At 37.8% G+C, this 21,657-nt stretch overlaps 1 protein-coding gene across 7 annotated transcripts in view; it reads left to right on the top strand.

The window, feature by feature from the left end:
• hig (locomotion-related protein hikaru genki) overlaps positions 1 to 21,657 on the top strand; it is a 147,973-nt gene that overhangs the window by 115,948 nt on the left and 10,368 nt on the right. For all 7 annotated transcript variants that reach the window (XR_015536002.1, XM_022059580.2, XM_022059576.2 and 4 more), the window contains one exon: positions 16,730 to 16,939. Coding sequence is in view for 6 of the 7 variants with exons in the window: in XM_022059580.2 (XP_021915272.1) it covers positions 16,730 to 16,939 (210 nt within the window). In the remaining variant the exon portion in view is untranslated. The remainder of the gene's footprint in view (positions 1 to 16,729; positions 16,940 to 21,657) is intronic.

Here is a 21,657-nt window from a genome sequence, read left to right as displayed (position 1 = left end):
TAAGTTTGCCTGTCCCCGGACGTTTATTCGTACCCGGGATCCCCAAAATATGAATCCGAAGAACCAGCCAGTCGGTACGACCTTAGGTCACACTGTAGATGAGGGGATGACACTAAATCGAATCTTAGGGAAATGGATTCTGCCGTTACTGTTATGAGACGTGAAATAGATTGGTTGAGGATGAGTCAAACTAGGGTGTATTTAGGCCGTGGTGAATAGTGTATTTCTGTGCGGATAAAACGTAGCGATAGTCCCTGGCGTAGAAATTTGATGATTATTTTATAATTCCTGGAAGTGGGGAAGAACAGAAATGACACTTCACAAAGTCTGTCGTTTTGTTGCAGGAACGTGTTAAATTCAAACAATTGCTTTCAGGTATCTGTTAATAGTAAACTCCTTATTTCACTACTACTTTTCTGACGAATTGCATTTTAATACCAGATGTACACGTGCATTCCTATGATTTTAATAAGATTAAATGCATTTTACGCAGCTAATAACTGGCTTCGACCTTAATTATAGACCTTGCCATGAAGACTTGAATTCTTAACCTCGGTACTAGGTGGAAGTCAGGGGTAGCTTACTCCTGAGTAAACAGTCCCTTGGTGCGCATCGGGTAGGATGCTGGATATTCTCCGGACCCAGTCTGGATTTGATGGCGAAAAGACAAATTCCTGCCCATATTGTAAATCGAACTCCGGACATCCTTAATGCAGTCAGTACTGAACGGATTGCTCCCGCAGCTTGTCATGGAAGAATTTGAATTTGATCGATATTTCAGAGGTTCTAATTGTCTCCATCATCAGTGCGATGGCCCTGAACCTTTGAAACGTCTGTCAAATACTGCGAGATTGCATAGCACAACATCCCAGAAGACAGTCGCATTCATTTTGAATTTACTCTGTTCCATTTTCGCTTCTGAATATTTTATGTTGTCTGTAAACAATGCCGTGCACAAGTATGTGAAAACGTGGACATGCAGGAATTGGTTTGCATTTGCTACCCTCACGAGTTAAATGACAGGTACCAGCGAAACGTGTGTAGGGGCTGAAAAGGGGTAAAACGACATAGTTAATTGGGAATGGGCCTGTCCTTGCAGCATTATGCATGCTTTATTCGGCTGATTGTGCTGGCTGAAAGCAGCCATTATTACCATTACGTTTCCTCCAAATGTTGTTCTTGTAACACATGAATCGCTCACTGTATTTTGTAATGTTAAACGCGTAACAGATCGTCATATTTCGTGCTCTGCGCAGTGATAATTCAGATTCTGTGCGTCTTGTCGGACATCGTGCTTGGCGAAGTTCAAGCGACGTCAGAATGTCTGGGGGCTACGAAGGGATGAAGTAGAGTTCATCAAATTTGCATTTTCGTTTTCATACTATGATGTATTTTGGAGCCGTAGAACTTTGTCTTTAAAGCGATTAGTGTTTGCCACAAAAGATGGCAAAGAAATGCAATTTTCTTTGCGAATTGGATTTCACCCATTTTAATTTTCATAGTGCCGTATATAATATTTCGCGTAAAATAAAAATGTTTTTAAAAAAGCTTTTTAGAGTTGTGAAGAAGAATGTTGGTATTTCAATCATAAATAGTTTTTTAATGCAATAAAATGGAAGAACAAACAATTGTGAGTTACAAATAACAATACATTTTTATTCCTTCTGGTGTACTATTTGTTGTACGTATCATTTGGATCGGCTAGAACCACATATTCAACAATTATGTCTATTTACAAAGGTTAATAACTTGTAATATAGCAGAAAACACGACTTCATTAAGTGATTATCACCTAATATTACAATATTCTTCTTCGTCTTATGTTTCGAACTAATGCATCCAAAATAAAACAAGTAACTTATATATCACTGTCGTCTTATTCTGCCTTATTGAATTCAATATGTATTTAAATATGACGTATTTTATGGTAAACCTGTGTGACGTATGGTATAGTGTGAACTGCTTTGATTTCGTTTTCTTTTTTCCTTTCGTTCCTGTGACCTTTTTCGACGCAAAGTTAATTAAGAAATAACTACCCTCATATAGACGTCTGGTAGGATGGTTGGTCTGTCGTAGGGCTTCCGACACAACACACAAATAATCCGACATTTATCCGCGCTCCGAAAGGCTCGAGCGGTCGAGCGGTTCAAGACCATCAGTTATTACGTTGACCATCCAGGTACTAGGATTGGCTGCTGCTATCATCATCATAATTATTATTAATTCAATGCATTAATGCATCTCGGTTTTAATTTTGTCATCAAATTTTCTTATAGCTAGTTTGCACTATCTAATCATATTAGATTGTATTTGTTGTTAAATTCTTGATTTGTTTTTAACAGTCGTTAACTAAATTGGTAAATTCAAGATACGCATTTCGTATGTAAACCTAACTTACCGACGTAAGCAAACTTAAATATTGGTGTTAGATTTAAACTTTTGTAACGTGATATATTAAAAACATATTTCATTAATCTGTAATTAGTTGTGCAGTTCCGGAACATTTTTATATTACCAGCGCGATTTTGTGCTTTAATAATAGTTACATTATTAATACGTGTTTCTGTTGTCCATACGAAATAAGAAGCCCAACTGTCCGTTAAATAAAATTAGTAAGATGCTACTTCTTGCTAAGAATAAGTTTCTCCATCACACTATTTTGCATGAAGGTAAAATGTAATTTTGTGTATTGCTAAAGAGGTAAATACTTTTACACAATACTGTCCTTGCTAGACTTTTTCTGAACATAGAATAGTAGTGGAGTCTTGCTAATGACTTTGGCGCTATAGCAGGATTTATAATGAAGAGCCTGGCTGTGACAGATATTTTATATAAGAAGTTCCTTTTATGTGCCACTAAATTATAAAGCTATGATTTGTAAAATGAAGTTGATTAAACAATCTTTATAACCCACCCTCTTTGTACTGAAACGTCTTACAAGTGCAGATTTTGAACTCATTTTACGGAAACATAAAGAAAAGAAATTCTCTGCTAATTGTAACTTCCAAAAATATAATTTATAACGCAATTTACAAAATTAAAATTTAATAATTGTATACTGTGAATAACTTACATAATGGTCTTGTTAGGTATAAGCGGTGTATGTAACATGCATGGGTACATGAGGAGCGCCTACAAAATTCTGGTTGGGAAGCCTGAAAAGAAAAAAACACTTTTAAGAACTAGGCTTATATGAAAGGATAATATTAAATTGGATTCATATGGCTTAGGCTAGGGACGGGTGGTGGCGGTTTCATGCGACGTTCGGGTTCCATAAAGGACGGAGAATTTCGTGGCTAGCTGAATAACTATCAGATTCTCAAGTATTACAGTGCTCCGCGGAGTTAGTTTAGGACATAATTACGGTGTTGCACATAAGAAGAATGCTGCAGTATACATATATTAAGAAATATTTCTTTGTAATAATTTCATAAATTACGGAGCGTACCAGAGTGATTACCACTCCTGCTCCTTGTTCGGCAGTTCCCGGGTTTGAATCTTGGCCAATAGACCGGCGATCCTTTGCTGAAATTTGTTGGTGTTCTTTTCTCAGTCCCTCCTGGCAAATTCTGGGAAAGTGCCTTAAAATAGGACACGAATATTTCCTTCCATGTGCTTTCCAATTCATTATTTATTTATTGTTCTGTCGTTCGATGCTATGTTGTCGGAGATACTGAGAGCGTCCTTAAGAAACCCACAAATAATTAAAGAAAGATTAAGTACATTTAGTATCTATTTGACGTGCGTTCGACGCTTGCATTACGACTTTAAATGGAAGAAGTGTAATGTGATTGAGAATAATGTAATATTTATGGGATTAGGGGTTTACGGCGGCGACTGTAAAGATGGCTCTCTTCTGGTACAAATGTTCTGTCATTTCAGAGGTGCTTGATGCCTCCATTATCGGGGGCAACTTAACAGCAACCCAGAAGACAGTCATCTTCAATGTAATATTGATTAACTATAAAGAAGCTTTGGCAGAGTGTAGCAGAATCTTTTAAGAGAGCTGTTACCATAAACATTTACTCAGCACCCTTATTGTACAGCAAAATGAGTCGTGCTGTATTCTCTGCTGCAGTAAAGCTGCCCCTTAATTACTTAAGAACGACATTGGCATACTAATGGGTAGTGTGTTGAAATCCCTTTTCATGACCTTGTGGGTTCCATATAAGCCCTTTGCGCATTCATCCCGTCTTACGAAGTGCAGCGACTCAATTGCCCTGTAAGTGAATCTTCCTTATTCTCCTGTCCATAAAATGTCCTTCATAATGTGACCACCCCCCTAGCACCGATAGAAGGAACAGCTCATAAGATCTTTATTGATTTATCTCTTAGGTACTTAGAAGTTCAGTTAGTGCTATTAAATAACTGAACTAATATGAAGAACTAACGTTCAAGAATTCCGCGAACTTAAATGAGAAATACGAAGGTAATAATTCTAATCAGCCCTTAATCATATTTTTAGTTATTAAAATGTGAAATAATAGACACAGGCGAGAAAATATGACACTAATAATTGTACCAACAAAAACAACGGGGAATTAAGTTCCATGTCTTAGAACACCGGTATAACTGTGTCTGTTGTTAAAGGCTTAATTTGTTTTCAACAATTGTCAAATAACTCATTAACCAAATAACAAATGTATTTTATTTTTTTAATTGCTTCTGTTACCTTCAGAAGAGCCCTCTAAACTCATTAACGTCTTCTGTCCAGCACCAGAGCGCCTAAAATGTCGCAGATCGCACTAAGCCATCTGCGTAAATCATGTGGACCATCAGTGACAATTCCATATCATATTAGCGATGCAGGTACTCTGACATGATAGATAGCGTAGCAGTATAAATTTTAGTGTGTTGTATAATGTATATGCTCATTGCTGATATCGATTTTATCTGCAAACGAACATTCCGTATACACTGATGTTCAAAACTTTGTTAATTCAGTTAGGTTTCAAATTAAATTTCATATTTGTCATATAGCAGGTTAAGCATATTTTATAGCTTGTCTGATTCCCTTGTGTCTGCAGTTTCAATTATAAGTAATCAAAACGCAGAACGGAGAACTTTGTAACTGTTCAAGAGTACTGTACTGAAAATCTGGTATTGAATGTCGCGAAGTACTATAGGGGACTCTTGCTCTGTCTCCGATTCTGTAATTGAACCTGACTTTCCTCAGTTTCTCCCATTATTTTTGGGGAAGTGTCTTAAACGGACTGCATTCTTCCAAACACTTTCTTCAGCGTTATAATATAATTGAAAATCCAACGAGTTACGTAGCTTGAGCGAATAAAATGATACCAAGAAGCAAACGAAAAGGAAACAAAGTACGACACAAGCAAGCTTATAAATATCAGTTTATTAATAATTTTATAGTACTTATTGTTCGTAATTACCTTAAACTGTCAGGTTAATTAAAATTTATAGGCCGGTGCACGAGTTTCTAGTATGGAATGTAAGGAAGCATTTGTCAGTAATATACTTTTCATTTTAGACTTTCCTTATGCTGTGTTCCAGAACGTGGAATGTGATATAAGGAAATTCGAAAGGAATTATAATCGATTTATATTTAATCTACGTAGGTGTTAAAGTGTCAGATGAGGCAGGAAGATGCTGATGGTGCTATTTAGAGGGGCTTGTATGCCATAGAGTGAAAACACAGTCTAATACGCTGCTAAGGATATGGTTTATGAATAACTGCAGAGAAAGTTGAGTAAAATATATGGCCATACGTATGTCGTCATCGTAATTTAAAGACAACAAATATTTAAAAATCTAATAGAGTTCTAATATTTGGAAACGATAGTAACAAATGGAAATTAGATTCCCGAAGAAATTGCGTGTTCTGGGAGCGCGTGCTGCCTTTCAGTTCAGAAAATCTTGCGTTCCTGCCTCCTGCTTAAAATCCTGATGATAAGTCTTTAAGCTGAGAAACAGCTTTCAGTAAACACCTGTCAGGTGGGGCGATTTTTACATTTTAAATAAAGGAATCGAAATACATTCCAAAGTCACTCCGAATTTCCAACACCGCTTACAAAATTTCTTCAGTTATAATTTAAATTTAATATCCCACATTTATTTCTTTTACTTGAGATAGTTTGAGCAATAACGGGCCAAGTACCATTTAATTTATGTTTTTACTCATTGAATTTTCAGCACTTTTCAAAGATTAGGATGAATACGTTCTTGTGAAAATCATTTAGATGTGATGTTCCTCACCGAATCGCTCGTATTGATGAATTATTCATAATTCTACTTATTTACATTTGAATACCAGTGCATTTGGATTTATTATAAATTTCTGTAAACTGTACGTAAACATTCTTACATACCATATTAGACTGCTATTTTTTTGACGTAAATACGTCTATATTTTAGGGTCAGTGTCATTCGGTAAAAATGTGTAACGAAAATGTGTTACGAAAAAGGGAAACGAAAAAGTGTAACTTCATTATTATGTTACCTAGGAAACGAAATCTGTTTATCAACAAATAAACAACAATGATTACCTACATACTTACCTTGCCTTACATTACTTTACATTACCTTACATTACCTTACATTACCTTACATTACATTACTTTACATTACATTCATCTACCACAGACCCATCTTAAGCGTAACTAATTCAAGTTAAATAGGCAATGTCTTAATCAAACTTTACTCAATTGTAAAGCATGTATGACGTATTTACGTCAAATTCTCCGGAACCGTGGTTCCACTGACAACTTTTTCTTCTGCGGACATCGACCAGTGATTGCCCTTCACGTGTAACACATATGTACCCTTTTATACACATACTCAGATTATTTACACTTGTGTTCATTTGTTATCTTTGAGGTGTGTGATAAATGCGGAAACAGGGTTGTGGTCAAAGTAAAATATACGTATTTTTGTTAATATCACTCCTGCTCTCGTACAGGATTCTGTCGCCCCGCCCTAATTCCGTGGTTCTGATTGGCCGATCTCTTCCCATCCATCTTCTGTCTGTGTATAAAGTAGCTGTTCACACAAACCTCAGCTCTGATGTTGGAGGTGGTTCGTTGAACTGTTTCGGAAAGTAGTTGTTACAATGTCTTGTATGAGATAAAGGTGTGTCGTACTTGTACGAAATGTTAAATGAAATTAAAGGACGAATTCGTATGTTCACGAAACAAACTTTCCTTTGCTGAAGTTATGTAACAGATACTCCGGTTTAAACCCCTTAATCGATTACAGTAGCTGCGATAAGATTACCGGCATTGGGGACCATAATGATGAATCATTTGATCTTTTGTAGAATTTCTACACACGATGGGTGACATTTGCCTACATAATCTACTCATACAGACGTGTGTGGGCAGGAAGGACAGGTGGCATGTCTAATATTCTTCTTGTACACGTTACATGTACATATTAGTGACTGAATCAGAAAAAGTAGCACATTTCATCACGAATAAATTATCAGTGAAGTACTGCTTGTAACGCCGCTGGTAAATCAGGACTCTAGAATCTGCAGTAGACCTCGCTGTAGTAAACTGGGAATGGAATAGCGAAAATAAAGCCATTATTGCATTCAGTCGTATTGTGCCTGCGTGTATCAACATAATCGTATGGCATCAGTTGATGATGGTTGTTCCAGCTCCAGAACATCGACGTAACAGCGGTGCAGTGAGAGCAGATTTATAGCAAACCACAAGAGCTGACAGCGTGATTTGTGTAGCTTTCTGTCAGACGATTATATGACCACGCTTATGCATATTTCGGGAAGACTGAACACATTTTGAAGTGCGGGCCATGCGTCAGTCTGTGTATACACTGTGCGGTGGCAGATTCAGTTTTCACCCGAGATATACTCGTATATTCGAATGCAAATGTCCCTGCCATTCCGAGTGATCGCCTACACACAGTGGAACCGAGGGTTTGAATTCCTCTTGCGTTATTGGAGTTATATTTCCTGTGTTGTCTCGGGGCTTTATAGGCCTAGCCGTGGGCTGACATCCTGTTCAACTAGTTTTATGCTGTTTATAGTAAGTGGCGTCGTGTGGACTGTGGGTATCTGCATTCCGCAGAAGTATACTGCCTCAATCTTCTATCCTGAAGATGGTACACTGCCTACAAGTCCACACGACGTTAAATCCCAGCAAACCAAGAGAACTTCATAAGCAATTGTGAGTCGGAAGAAATCAGAGGGCCTAATACGTGTTATCAGAAGCATTACTCCTCTGGAATTAAGAAGGAGAAAGCTGAAAGGAATTTACTGTAGGCGCATGTGCTTACGTCGTGATGGATTAGACCAGGGGTTGCCAACCCGCGGCCCGCGGGCCGCATGTGGCCCGCCTTGAACATTTTTCCGGCCCGCGAGATTCATCACACTTATACAAAATATATTTATATTTAATTTTTAGTGCTATATATTTCTTTACAATGTACGCTTAGTATCATTATTATTATATTATCTATGTTTACATGTAAGAATAATAGTAAACACAATAATAATAACTCATTATGTTTCAATTTTTCACTCCAAAAAAATGTCTATAGTGTATCTAAATCTAATATGGGGATATATAATTTTATATGTGGCCCGCGGAGTTATGATGCATTTCCAAAGTGGCCCGAAAGATCATCTGGGTTGGCCCAACCTGGATTAGACATTAGTTCTTGTGTTAGTCATAGGCTAAGTGACGATGATTTTTCATTTACGTGATTTCTGTAGAATCGAATGGTACGGCCATAGATGGTTAATAAAACTTTAGGAATTCAACAGAGTTTAAACAGGGATGTCGAGTATCGAATCAAAACTGCATACTGGAAAGTAACTTAAACAGGAATCCCTTATTTTCTCGTTTTCTATTGGGAAATATAATTAACTAGCGAACTGCTGAATAAGTAATTAATTCCATGTAGCAGAATCTTTCTTGGGACGTTTATATTACAGGAGATTTGTTACCATGTTCACAAGAATACACCAACAGCCCTTTTTCTGAGGCACATGAATTCTTCTTCCTCGGTGTCCTTCTTGAGAAGCTAAGAGTATGTGCTCTTGGGCAGTTGAGCGTATTATTAGTTTCTTAAGGACACTTCTCCATGGAGTTAGTTGGCTACTTAGAAGTTTTACTGCCGTTTACAAGAGCTTACCATCGGTTCGCATCCTCAACCATATGAACCCAGGCCACATCCTCCAATTTGCCCATCTCACTCACGTTCTTTTATCTTATAATTCTAATATTTGGTCTTGACATAGCAAATCTTTCTGGTCTGATGCTCTTCCTAACCTTATACTTTCATGAACTATAGCTTTTCTTACCCTTTTTTCTCTTCAACCTTGAAAATCGAGGCCGCACGATCCTCCGTAACGTTAGTACATAGTCAAAAGACTGTACAGCATAAAATATAATAATCAATCTAACTTCAGAGTTAATGTTGTGAGTCTGTCCAGTATTTAACGTGAACCTGAACATGGAGTCTACACGTTCCACCGAAACTTTTGGAGTCGCTTTGTACTTGAATACCTCACAATCGAGAAAAATACAGGCTATTACATCTTCAAGCGCCTTGAAGCTGTGGATTGCTCTCTTTGACAACATCTTAGGCTGACCTCTTTCACAATTCCTGCAAGAAGAACATGTTTTATGGCTGCGTGTATAAAAATGTGCGTATGCTGATCACACCTTCTTACGGACGGACGTTGGCGATATATATAGTTTTGCATATGAGTTTGCATAAAATGAATTCAACATTACTTGCAATTATGCAGCCGATCGTAAATGGTTTTATGAAGTGCTGGTGTGCGTGTTCTACTAGCACAGCACTAAACACTCGCTCTGTGATAGGCATGTTGTTCAGTTACACTTCGTCGTAAAATGATTTCCAGTCAATAAAATACATTTGGAAATGTTTTGGATGTTACAGTTAATGTATCATTCACAATAAACTATTAGGGCTTACGTTCATTTTATCCGCTTCGAACAAAAATTCTCGTAACTGTTAAAAACATTATGACGTGAAACATGTTTTAATCAGTTTTCAATAATCTGCACAGAATATTTGATCTCCATATTTACACAGACGCATTATGGGTCTGTTAGAGCCCAGTGTTTGCAATGTTCTATTAAAAGTTCATATTTCAGTTGGAAGAATTTAACTTAGAATTAAATCAAATTTAATTTAACTAGCTTGTGTGGTTATTTATTTAACCTCAAAAATTGAAAATTATTTTCGATGATTTTCGTTGTGTTTGAATGTCTTCCTTTGAGTTGTGGCTACGGTGTTTACCAGTAAAGAGAATTAATTGCATTTGAATTGTATAGAACAAAAGTGGAAATGCCATCTACTGACCATTGGCATAGGAGTATTCAGAGTACAGAAGATCATCTTAAATGCCATTTGTGTCTTCATTTTGGTGCAAAAAGTGCACCAATAGATAGTTGCAGATGGCAATACCGCGAATGTTATCGTACCTTGACATATTTCGTTCCCCTGAAAATACAGACTTCTTTGACGAATCAACGTTTATGCACTCTATCGTCGGTAAATGCCCTAGAAAATCTTGAGCAGTCTGGCTGACAGCGATAATTTAGGGCAGACGACTATCCATTTTATTGGAAATTTAATCGGAGGGCCTCAAAAAGAACAAAACGAAGTTAACTAATCGCCGCATGTAAAATCCAAGAGTGAATATCTCTTTGGCTGTAAGACGGGAGAAGACCCAGCTTCCGAAACGTGGTTTATCTTTAAGTTCCTCCTAGCATTTGATGTCGTAGGAGTCCTCCAGGCCTCAGCAAGTTCTAGGGAGAAGTTATGAATTATTTTACTTCAGATGCTTCAATATTTGATTTCGCCATGGAAAGAACATAGCGTTATGCAACTAATAATGGCACCTCTTAAATGTTGGCATAGGAGGTCATTTATCATTTTATTTATTTTCTGTATGTGTCCTGACTTCGAAGTTGCTGTGCATTTAAAATGGAAACTATGCTTCTTGGGCGTTTATCAATTTTAATACTGTTACAACTCACGAATACGGGCGTATCATTTCTAAACTCTGTCCTGCATACGAGCATAGGCTGTTCTGAATTCTTATATCTGTGTCTTCCCCAGTCACTGGTCACTCGGTTTACATGTACGGTCTTAGGTCGAGCGAACTCTAGGATCACTTATTCGATTGTCATCACTTTGTATTTATCAAGTCTACCCCTCTACTCTCTCATCCTCTTCCGCGGATAACACTTATTCGAAAAGTTCAGAGTTCGAATATCGGATTAGAGACCGTCTGCAGCTTTTGTGGCTTTCTTCGGTTACTCCAGGATGGTAATTTAAAGATAGTCCATTCCCTGTCTTCATGATCCATTTTATTGAAGATGGCTGTCTTCTGAGATGTTGAGCCGTGTAATCTGGTGAAAATTACTGATGGTTTAGAGGTGCTTACTGCGTACATCATCCATCATCGTAAATCATCTTCGAAGTAGTCGCCGTGAGAATCTGAAATATCTTCAATTTTACTGGTTCATGTTTTACGACCAAAATATGTTATGCATTTATCATGAATTCCATGCATGCTACATGACCGCTCACTTCATCCTGCTTGTTCTGTCTAGAGAAATTATGAATTTCCTCATTGTTTAGTGTTCTGTATTCTCCTGTTACTTCTTTTCTATCAGAAGCAAATATTATCCTTGTCGTTTTTATCACATTCAATCTATTTTTCGCCCTTAGGGCGAGAACCCATGATCCTTTGCGATATTTCTTAAAACGCTGTTGTGTATTTTAATATCGCAGTTTTATATGACTGGAATATATGATGACGGGAACACACAAAAATAAGCACGGTAATACTTAATTACATTTTAAAAGTTTACTTAATCAAAATTCATGAGAATTTTTCTCAACAACCCAATGAGAGAGTCAGGGCTTATAACATTTGAATCTTCAAGAAGATTATACCAGGGCAGCGGAACCATTTTTACATAGGGCTCTTTGAGACACGTTCATTACGAGTTAGACACAAAATAGGATCATGGTTTATGTAAAAAGGGATCGCAAGGTGATCTTCCATACATATAAATGAAGAAGAAATGTGATGATCTTAATGTTTTTGTTTTTTCATAATCTAACCGTAGAATATAACGCTAAAGTAGAATTTTCTTGAAGATCTTTTTACATGTGTTGTAAAATTGTGTTCTTAAAACTGTGTTAAATTATTACATTCTTCATCACTCGACGAGTGAAAAATGGGCAAATTTATCAGCTCCGGGACTTGGACTGTAAGTACCGGCGGGGAACTTTACATAGCCACTTCGCGTTGAATATGGAGACAGAAACTCTGAAACGTCCACAATACATCGTACATCTGCACTTTACCGTACGTAGAGAAAGGGTAGACCTGAAAGTATTGAGCTTTGTCTCATAACGGCGTACCCACGGCTGGTTAAACATAAAAAGTTCTCTTGATCGAAGTACACTGTAACTCTACGTAACAATACTATAGATCAGTAGTATAGGTGCATAGTCGTCCCTCCGATGGATAATATAATCTAATCCTTTTACTGCAGCAAAGGCAAATTGCTGCCATCAGAATATTCTGTAGAAACTTACTGTTACACTTCGTAGCTCTGATGGCGTATGATCTCGTAATCAGTGTGGTCCATTTGATCGTGGCAGAGACATCTGCTAGTTACTCTTCAGCTAACTTGGTATACTCCATATAATATTACAGTGGAGTACGTCCGCAGTACTACAAGTGATTAATATGTTTAATATACGCCTACTAAATCTCTTTGATGGGACAAAAATTTACTCGTCCTCAGCTAGCTATATTTCAATGGGACAAGCGACCCCTGTCACCAGCCCACCTCCTGCTGTTCCCATATCACAGGCACAAAACAGCAGTTCTTCCTGGGTAACGTTCTTGCACGAAAATTTAATGTAAATTATGCTATATAACATTTGAAACAATTGTGCTAGAGAAAGTAAAAAGTTTGCCCAAGTTTAGTTTTTTCTCAGAAGTGAACATATGGCAGTAAAAACGATATGAACTTTTTCCTGTTGAATCTACCTTGTTTTTAGTGCATTTTTGTTAGTGACTGTACTGTGACACGTTTAGAATTGTTGCTCCATTGACTGAAAAAACCAAGGAACTGTAAAGATCTGAGATCTGATTTTAGTCAAATAAATGACAAATAAAATATCGAAGATTTGAGGTTTGCAGGATGGTGAAGATGAAGATTGGCATCTTCTGGGTTGAGACTTGCAACTGATTACCATTGAATGGCAGGAACATTGGTAACCACGTACAAGACTACTTGGCGTCGTAACCCAAAAGACTGTAGTTAACAATGCTAGTGAAGTTCACGGAATAATCAGGGTTCAGTGGTAGGTGCATGAGCCGAAGGATCTACAAATTTTCAGAGCAGGGGATACAAATATTGTTATTGATGATGCCGTGTGTGCGTGCGAGTGTGTGTGGGGCAATAGAATGCACTAACCTCAACGCACTTGTTGAACTTGAAGATCAAATCTATGAAAGTATCTTGGAAAACAGAAGAATCAGCATTGACAAAACTTTGTCTGGAGTGCGTATAAAGTATGGATAGACGAGATGCAACAATTGGATAATGCCAAAACGAAAACACTTTATTCTGATGGACTCAAGAAACCTTTGCATCGTTACAGTTTATGTAGAAAATTAAGGTAGATGTGATATATATAAAACTTTTAACGGATTTAAAATTCCTTTCAACGGTTTACTTAAACTAAAAGTTCTCTCGGTTTGTTTCGTAACACCTGCAGGGGTTTCAATATAATGAAATTGATTCCGCTGTATGTCGCATGGATGTTATATTTAATTCAACAGTATAAATATGTATGTGTTTACACAGTTAACTGCTCTTACCGAATCAATATTCTGTTACATCGACAAACTGCATATACTTTTGGTTGTGTAGAGGTACAGAATGTTACCTATGTTACATATTTAATTGCTTGCTTTTGTTTATTTTATGATGATGAGATATAAAACTCAATTATGGAATGACCCTGGTCATAGCTACAATTTTTCATCTTTAAATCACGCCCAAATTAAGATGTGCATTTTTAAATAAAAATGGAAACCTTTCGCTGCTGTCAGTTTGTAAGAGAAATTTCTTATTACAAATTGAAGTTTATTTTCAGCAAGTAAGAAAATAAATTTATGCCAGCGAATTTTATTTTCAGAGAGTGTTGTAAACGTCGCCTAGAGTTGTCTTTGATTAGCCATTGGCAACGAGATGCAGACCAGCTGTCTGTACTTTAACTGAAAACAAGTGTCATTAAGATGTCGGTGAGCTCATCCAGTCCCTTATCACAGCATCACGAGTCCTCATGTTGGGGATGGACATGGTCTTCGGTTACGAACGGCAGTTGCGAATATATTTAATACATAATGACCAGTCCCAGGTGGCCTTACAACTGGAGTACTGTCTGGAGGGCCAGGATACCCCAAAACGTGAAGATTTTAATCCTATGAAACCATACAAAGGCCTCACTAAACATCGGGATCGCTTCCTGTCATATCCGTTCCTGTTCTTATAGCACTATCATTCATCTGAGCAACTGTCAGCGTTGTTGAATAGAACGCATTGTTAATTATAAAGTCAGATTTAAGGTTCTCACGGCAGTGAGTACGAAGATGGTCGTCTTCTGGGTTGTTGTACCGTGTAGTCTGGTATAAGTTTACCGACGTTTCAGAGGTGCTTACTGCCTCCATCACCAGCATTAATAGTCAGAAATATGGGAACTTCTTATCGGTCTCAGCGATTATTTTCTTCTTAGGAAGAGCTCTGCTCTGTAGAGTTAAGATGTATGTTAGTCTGCTGGTTCCAAATCTTCTTTGCCGATACGATAGACTTCCCATATTGATTCAGGTTTCAATTTATGATCCTTCGTATCAGCCAGCCTGCCATCATATCGGATTATTGCCAGTATTGTGCAAGCACAATATATTATCCCCCTCCCCCAAAGGAAATGCATCGCATTCTTTAAAATAGTTGCAGGCATTAGAATCTTGGTATGAATATAAATTGTTGCAATGTGAGTTTGCAGATTCTCATGCCGTTGTCTGTGAAGACGGCCTTCTTCTGGGTTGTTGAATCGTGCAGTCCGTTCAAGTTTACCGACGTTTCAGAGGTGCTTAGTGCATGCATTAACAAGGCGATCGCCCTGGTGATGAACGCAGACTACATGGTGTAACAACCTAGAAGATAGCCATCTTCATCTTTATGCATTATTTACATTTTCCTCAACTTACTGATTTATCTTACATTTTGTATTCGTAATTACTAATGTGTGCGTGGGTCTTTACTTTCCAAACACTGGAATTGAGGGTTTAAATTCTACTCGAGACATGAATGTATGTCCCATTATTTCAGTGTTGTGCTTTCCTGTATAGAAAGAGCCCATGCGACAAAGCTCACCCCCCATTCCCCCCCCCCCCCCCAACGGTCCAAGGAGTCCAACCAAATAATTAAAACAAGAATTAATGGAAGCTGACAAAACCAAAAGGCCAAGGCTCACGGTTGGCTGAAGTGCCAATGATGATGAATTAATAATGAGTACTGTGCGTGACAGTTGGCAGATCTCTCTTTGCTGGATTCTAACTTCAATTCTCTTACACATCAGGTTTATTATATTTTGTTGTATAGCGTCAAACCCTGATTTAGAACCTCCCCTTCACGCTCATATGTCCCACCCTTGCATGTTGTCCTGGAAAGTTTATGAACACCCAGGCGTACCTTCATTTGTAACATGTAGCCTTATTCATCCAATTAGCGTAGGTGTGAAACCACGATAACGTTTTGTATAAGCTGCACTCATTGTGTGTTGAATTTTGAAACTGCTGTATAACGCTTCCAAAATGTTCGACTTACATTCCGTAGTTCCATTAACATTCAGAATTACATTAATTTTTGGAAATACGTTAATTTTTCTCGATATTAAACGAAGATACTTGTCGCTACATGCTATTAACATAACGAATATTGTTTCTATTTTAGGAATATTTGCAGTTTTCTGTTTGTATGTTTATATGCTTACGAAGGAATCGCAGCAGGCATCAAAGTAATAAACTTTCACACAGAACTTGTTCTATTATCCTCTGGGTCTTACGTTGCTAGTGTCCGAAGAACGGGCAGGTATTCAAACTTTCCATCCAGTTTCAGAAAGCCTGGAAAGATCGTTTAGTGAACTAAACCTTGCATCTGACGTGTGAAAGCAAGTCCTCAAACTCGGCTTTCTCAGCTCCTGAATAACTAACTCTAACTCTGTTGTATACTACGTAGTTCGGCGATGGTTACATTGCCGTCACTATGGCCTGAGCTCCTTAAAGCGAAGCTAAGAAAGAGGCTTTGCCATTCAGTCAGTGAAAATGTACCGAATCGAAGTTCGTTCGCAACGTTTTTCTAACATCGAGCAGCATTTCCGCGCAATTTCTTGAGGTCCCTATGTAGCATTTTTCTAGTGCATAATTGTTTCAAATTTTAAATATTTAATACTGGTTATTATGATTCAATTATTCTCATGAATGTATTTTGATTTGTTGCTAGCATCATAAACTTTAACATTTGCCACATTTTCGAAGCAATTACATCTACTTCGTTACATATTGCAAAACTTCATCCTGACCCAGAACTCTACACTGCAAGCGGTAACTAATGTCATGAATTAAATGTTTTGTGGAAAACTGAATATGCTTGTTTATTTTTGCTCTGTGTGTCAGGACGGTGGTCGGCTCCAGTGCCTCGCTGCATGCCCATAATTTGTCCGAACCTGGAGGTAGAGGACCCGCATCTCACGCTGGTGGAACACAATGCGAGCTACGGCGGGCGGGCTGTGTTTCGCTGTGCCTGGGGGTACCGACTCACGGCTCCCCCTGGGGTCGAGTGCGAAGTGGACGCACAGTGGTCGGGTCCCGTGCCTTCCTGTGAGGGTGAGTTTTACAGCTTTCTTGTAAGAGTATTTGCGACAGATGTCAACGCCTAATGTCACTGCGTATTTGAAACAATTTGTTTTATTTAACACCACAGGCATATTTTAAGAACTAGATATTAACCCATGAGGTCAGAGTTTCTGAACTGGGAGTCCGCAAATTTTGCCTAAAGGGCCCGCGAGTAGGGAGGATTTTACTTTTGTATTTTGTTCTTGCTGTACTAATGCAAGTTTTAAGTTCTTTTGTTCACATTTATTGCTTTCACATTGGAGTAAAAACTTACGAAAAAACTCTTTCTTCAGTCTTTATTTTAGTTGGCCTGTGCTTTATTTAATCAGAATAAGTGCAGAAATTTTGGGAAGGCGGCCCGCTGTGCGTGAAAGACTGAGTATCACTTTATTAGGCAAATTCCCACTGCTACGTTACCTGCCACTAATAACTGCCTTGTATCTTTCACTCGATTGTTTCGACTTTGAATTTTTTTGACAGGTGCAATGCCTTTAGATAATGGTGTACAGCATCGCAGGATAACAGAAAGATCCGACACAAATGCGTACTTTGACAAAGATTTGAAACCCAGTCCCCAAGGTCTCGCGAACGTTAATCTGTAGGACCGGAGGAATAAGGTTCCTGGTAGGTTAGCATTATATGCAACGTCACGCACTGTTCTTAACGGAGACGTTAGATCCAAAGTGAGACTTTGCATAGTTCTATTTGAACTGATAAACCAGTTACATGCATTGTGTTTATTTAAGAACACTGTCAGTACCAAATATTTACACTCCTCTAGTATACTGCTGTATTTGTAGCCCGTAATTTGTATTCACTATAGTCGCATATGCCAGTCCAAAGAAACTTTTTAATATGCTTGCTTTGTCATTATTTCATGTTTGGTTAAGCATAATTTCTCATTTTTTAACCAACTTTTGAGAAACGCAAAAAAATTTGTAAAATTCTGGTTCGAAAACTTCTTGGAAATCGGTCATTGAAAGATCAAGAAGAAGAGTAAATGATAACATTAATATATACCTTACGGAAATGGGTTGTATGGATGGGAAGTGGATGACAATGACTTATGATTATATCCAAGGGCGGTGATTGCTGTTGGAGGTGTTTAACCTCTAGATTCCGCTGTTTATCTCTTTAGCCTAATAATATAATTTCTTACGATATTAACTAAACCTTCCAAGTCTGATGGATCGTTCACTCTATAGAAATATAATTTATTTACGGTTTCGACAAAAATGTGTCTTCCTAGGCTTGAACGATTTTCTGAAACGCGTGCAAAATGCTCCGAGTGTGGGTAGATGCACTTTAAAGTTTCATTTACAAACTTTCAAAAGTATTTTAATTTAAAATTGTCATTGCTCAGAACTCAGCATGGAAAGCATATTTATTATACTCAGGCACGCACAACTTTCCGCTGACATGTAGGTGTTATAATCTGTCAGCTCGTAGTTCGGTTCAGCGCTGACGACAATGCAAACTGGCGATGGCCTGTGTTTGTGGTAACCATGCATTTCCCATACGATCAACAGGGAACGCGATCCCTGAAATTGTGGCATCTGTTTGCTGGTTGTAGCAAGCCTTTTGCACGGCTGAGAAATGACTCCCCATTAAGACGCTATTTTTATTGTAGCACAGCCAAACCAAACAAAAGGATGAAATATTACTGGAAAGTTTTCTCTGTTTTTGTGGGGTGAAGGTGCAGTAGCAAGAGAGTTTTGTGCGTCATTTGTTGGCTGGTGCGATAGTGAGTAGAGGTATTAATCAGGGCTGATAAGGAGCTCCACAGTTTCAGGGCTTTGCCGAGCTGTGGAACAGGGTAACACGTTCGCATTTGTAATTGTCCGTGCGTTAGAAGCCTTCACACTGACGGCAGGGGACTACTGGTATTTAGCGGAGCGCAAGCCGCGGTGGGCGCCATGTTTTTACATTCTACACGGAGATTATATTTACGAAGGTTTAGTATATTTCAAAGTGAAGAATGTAATGAATGAATGCAGGAGGATTATTCTGAGCTGTGGCTGAGTTAACAGTTTTAGTGTCAACCCTCGAAGACACAACATTCAATTTCGCTTGTTTTATTTAAATTTAAATTTAATTTTTATTCCTCTAATTCTGTTTATTCTTGAATTAATCTTTTATGTTTCTCATAGCCACGTCCGCACTGTTTCGTCTCTGACACCACAGGGAAATGCGTGTATGAACACAGGAAAGATAATATCGGTAACGCAAAATCGGTCTGATCAATGCTAAGACTTTGTGCTTAGTTTGACGCTTGATCTGGCTGTTGGATAATTTATACAGCAATATCATCGAATCTGTTTGTATGTAGCAATAAATAGATGAGCAGCTGCCTGTTAATGGAGTAGCTTGCTCTGTGAAATGCATTAGTTATTTAGTTGATTAGAACCTAGGCAGGTGAAGTATGGAACATTGAGCTTGTTCGATATAATTGCCATTATTGACATCCATAATAACCCATACCAGGTCTGACAAGTAACGGTACTGTTGTCTTTGTGCAATAACGAGAACACTAATGGGTTGTTACGTATTCAGTCAAATCATATTCTTTGTTTATGCTCAATGTTCAGACCTCACGGGATGATACAATATAGAATGCCTATGTGATGTCCTTTGGACAAAGCTAGTTTTCATCAATGTATCCACTGATACTAGATTTACCTAATGGGTTCCACACTGTAGATACATTTTTACCTGAAGAACGTGAGAAGGCAAGTCTCCGAAGTGTAGTCAGTTTTATAAGTTCAAATTGTATTTGTCCTTTTAAATTACAGGCAGCGAAGTAAAACTAGTACGTGATTATGAAACACTTCAGAATTATACTATATAATTTTTTGTTACACTTTACTTAGAATATAGGCCTATTTGATTAAATAAAAGGCAGTAATAAATTCTCAATTCGCGCTAACGTTCTCGGAGTTTAAAACAGAAAGTCCGACTTCTTTAATACTTATTTAGTTGTGTACCAGTTCTGTTAACCCCAATGCTTCACATAAAACAGACTTCTCGGTCCATTTGCAAATGCATGGGCCCGCTCCGAACCAGTTTAAACACAGAATTGCTTAATCACGATCCGAATTTAATTCTCATCCACTGCTTTTTTCTTCTCTTCACGCTGAGCACCGGTAACAAATTATTTGGACGCTAGAGGTAGGTATATAGAGCACATTGCGCTTGCCAGGGTGGATGTTGTTTAGGCCTGCCTAAACGAACGTGCATGTGGAGGGTCGGACGTGAAATCTGTTTCACCGCTACACAGAGGCACAAGAGGTGGAAGTAATTAAAACGGTGTAACAACAAAAAAAGGCTTTGTTACATTAAGTTGGCTGATTTCAGTGCCAGGAACGTGCCAAGCATGAGGATTATTTTCGTGTAAGTGATTAGTTACGATAAAAAATGTTTTCACGTGAACACACGGCAAAATAATCTTCCTCGCATCTTATAACTCTGTATTTTATTTCCAACATTTTGGCCTTGGTATTAATAATAGGTATTAATCGTTTCTTTCTTTAATTTTCACTATCTTATTGTCTTTATTTGATTTTTTCTTCCTTCTGCGTCAATCTTTCTCTCTTCCGCTTTATTTTCACGCTTTATTTTTCTTCCTTTCCTTTCGTCTAATCTTGGATTGTGTGTTATATATGTTTCCACTGACACGTCTTTATTCATAAAATATGATTTTATACTAATTTCCATAATGCAAGATGAGACTGCGGATAGCTCGTTGTCAGATGTGATTATTAAGTGTGTAGAGAAACGAAGTTTTGAGGCTTCTTTTGGAGGAAGCAGTTAACAGTCAGTCACGAGACGTCATTCACAGGTAATGAAGATTTACTTTGAATTTTATATTTGTTTATTATACAGACTATGGAACTCGACAGCCCATCATAATACTGAGTTAGAAAAGATTAAAAAAAATGATAAGTGACGTGGACAACATATAATTATGGATAAATAGGTGTGGGGGTATAAAGTAGATTGAACTGGCTTAAAGCAATGTCCTATAGCGAGATTTTATGTACACTTTATCAAAAAACTGTGTTTATTAAGAGCAGAAATTTGTTCTCAGGGTGACTCAGCTTTTGAAGAAAAACGTATCCCTGACTATAGATTGATTTACGTGTTGGGTAGTAATTATCTCACTGATGTCCCCGAAACTCCATTTAATCCGACAGGCACTTTCATCCCTTCAGAATCATTCCAGTAATAATAATCATGGACATTTCGATTAAGCCTTAGTTTAAGCGAAATTCAATTTGCTCTCAACCATGTACCCTTTAGTGCATTCCACTTCCCTGCGGGTGCAAGTTATTTATTTTCTAAGCAATTTCGCTAATAGTTAGACCCGAGCTCATGACAGGGAAGACGAGTTTAAAAGGGAAGTTAATGTAAGAAAATGCTTGGCCAATCTGCTTACAGCGCTTACTTAAGGCTCCTAATAGTATTAACTTTTTCCCAGTTTGCATTATAAAAGTAAATTTTTGTAGTAATTAGAGAACTTTCTTTCATTAGTTATTATGAGTGCCTCAGCGTTCTTCAGCAGGTCAATATAGCATCCCAACCCTTCACGTATTCCTGGCAACATCTCAAAGCTTATTATTTTTCAAGTTAACTAAATTCTATTTAATTTTCTTCAGCTGTCACAGAACTGTCATTCGACATTGTAAATGCTAATTGTACGTATTCAGAAA

Source organism: Zootermopsis nevadensis, unplaced genomic scaffold (genome assembly GCF_977971745.1).
Source record: "Zootermopsis nevadensis isolate Lab colony 2312 unplaced genomic scaffold, Znev_1.0 Znev_ptg000020l, whole genome shotgun sequence".
In the NCBI taxonomy this organism is placed as follows: Eukaryota; Metazoa; Arthropoda; class Insecta; order Blattodea; family Termopsidae; genus Zootermopsis; species Zootermopsis nevadensis.
Note: the sequence above shows the minus strand (reverse complement) of the source record. Positions and strands in the feature narration are given on the sequence as shown.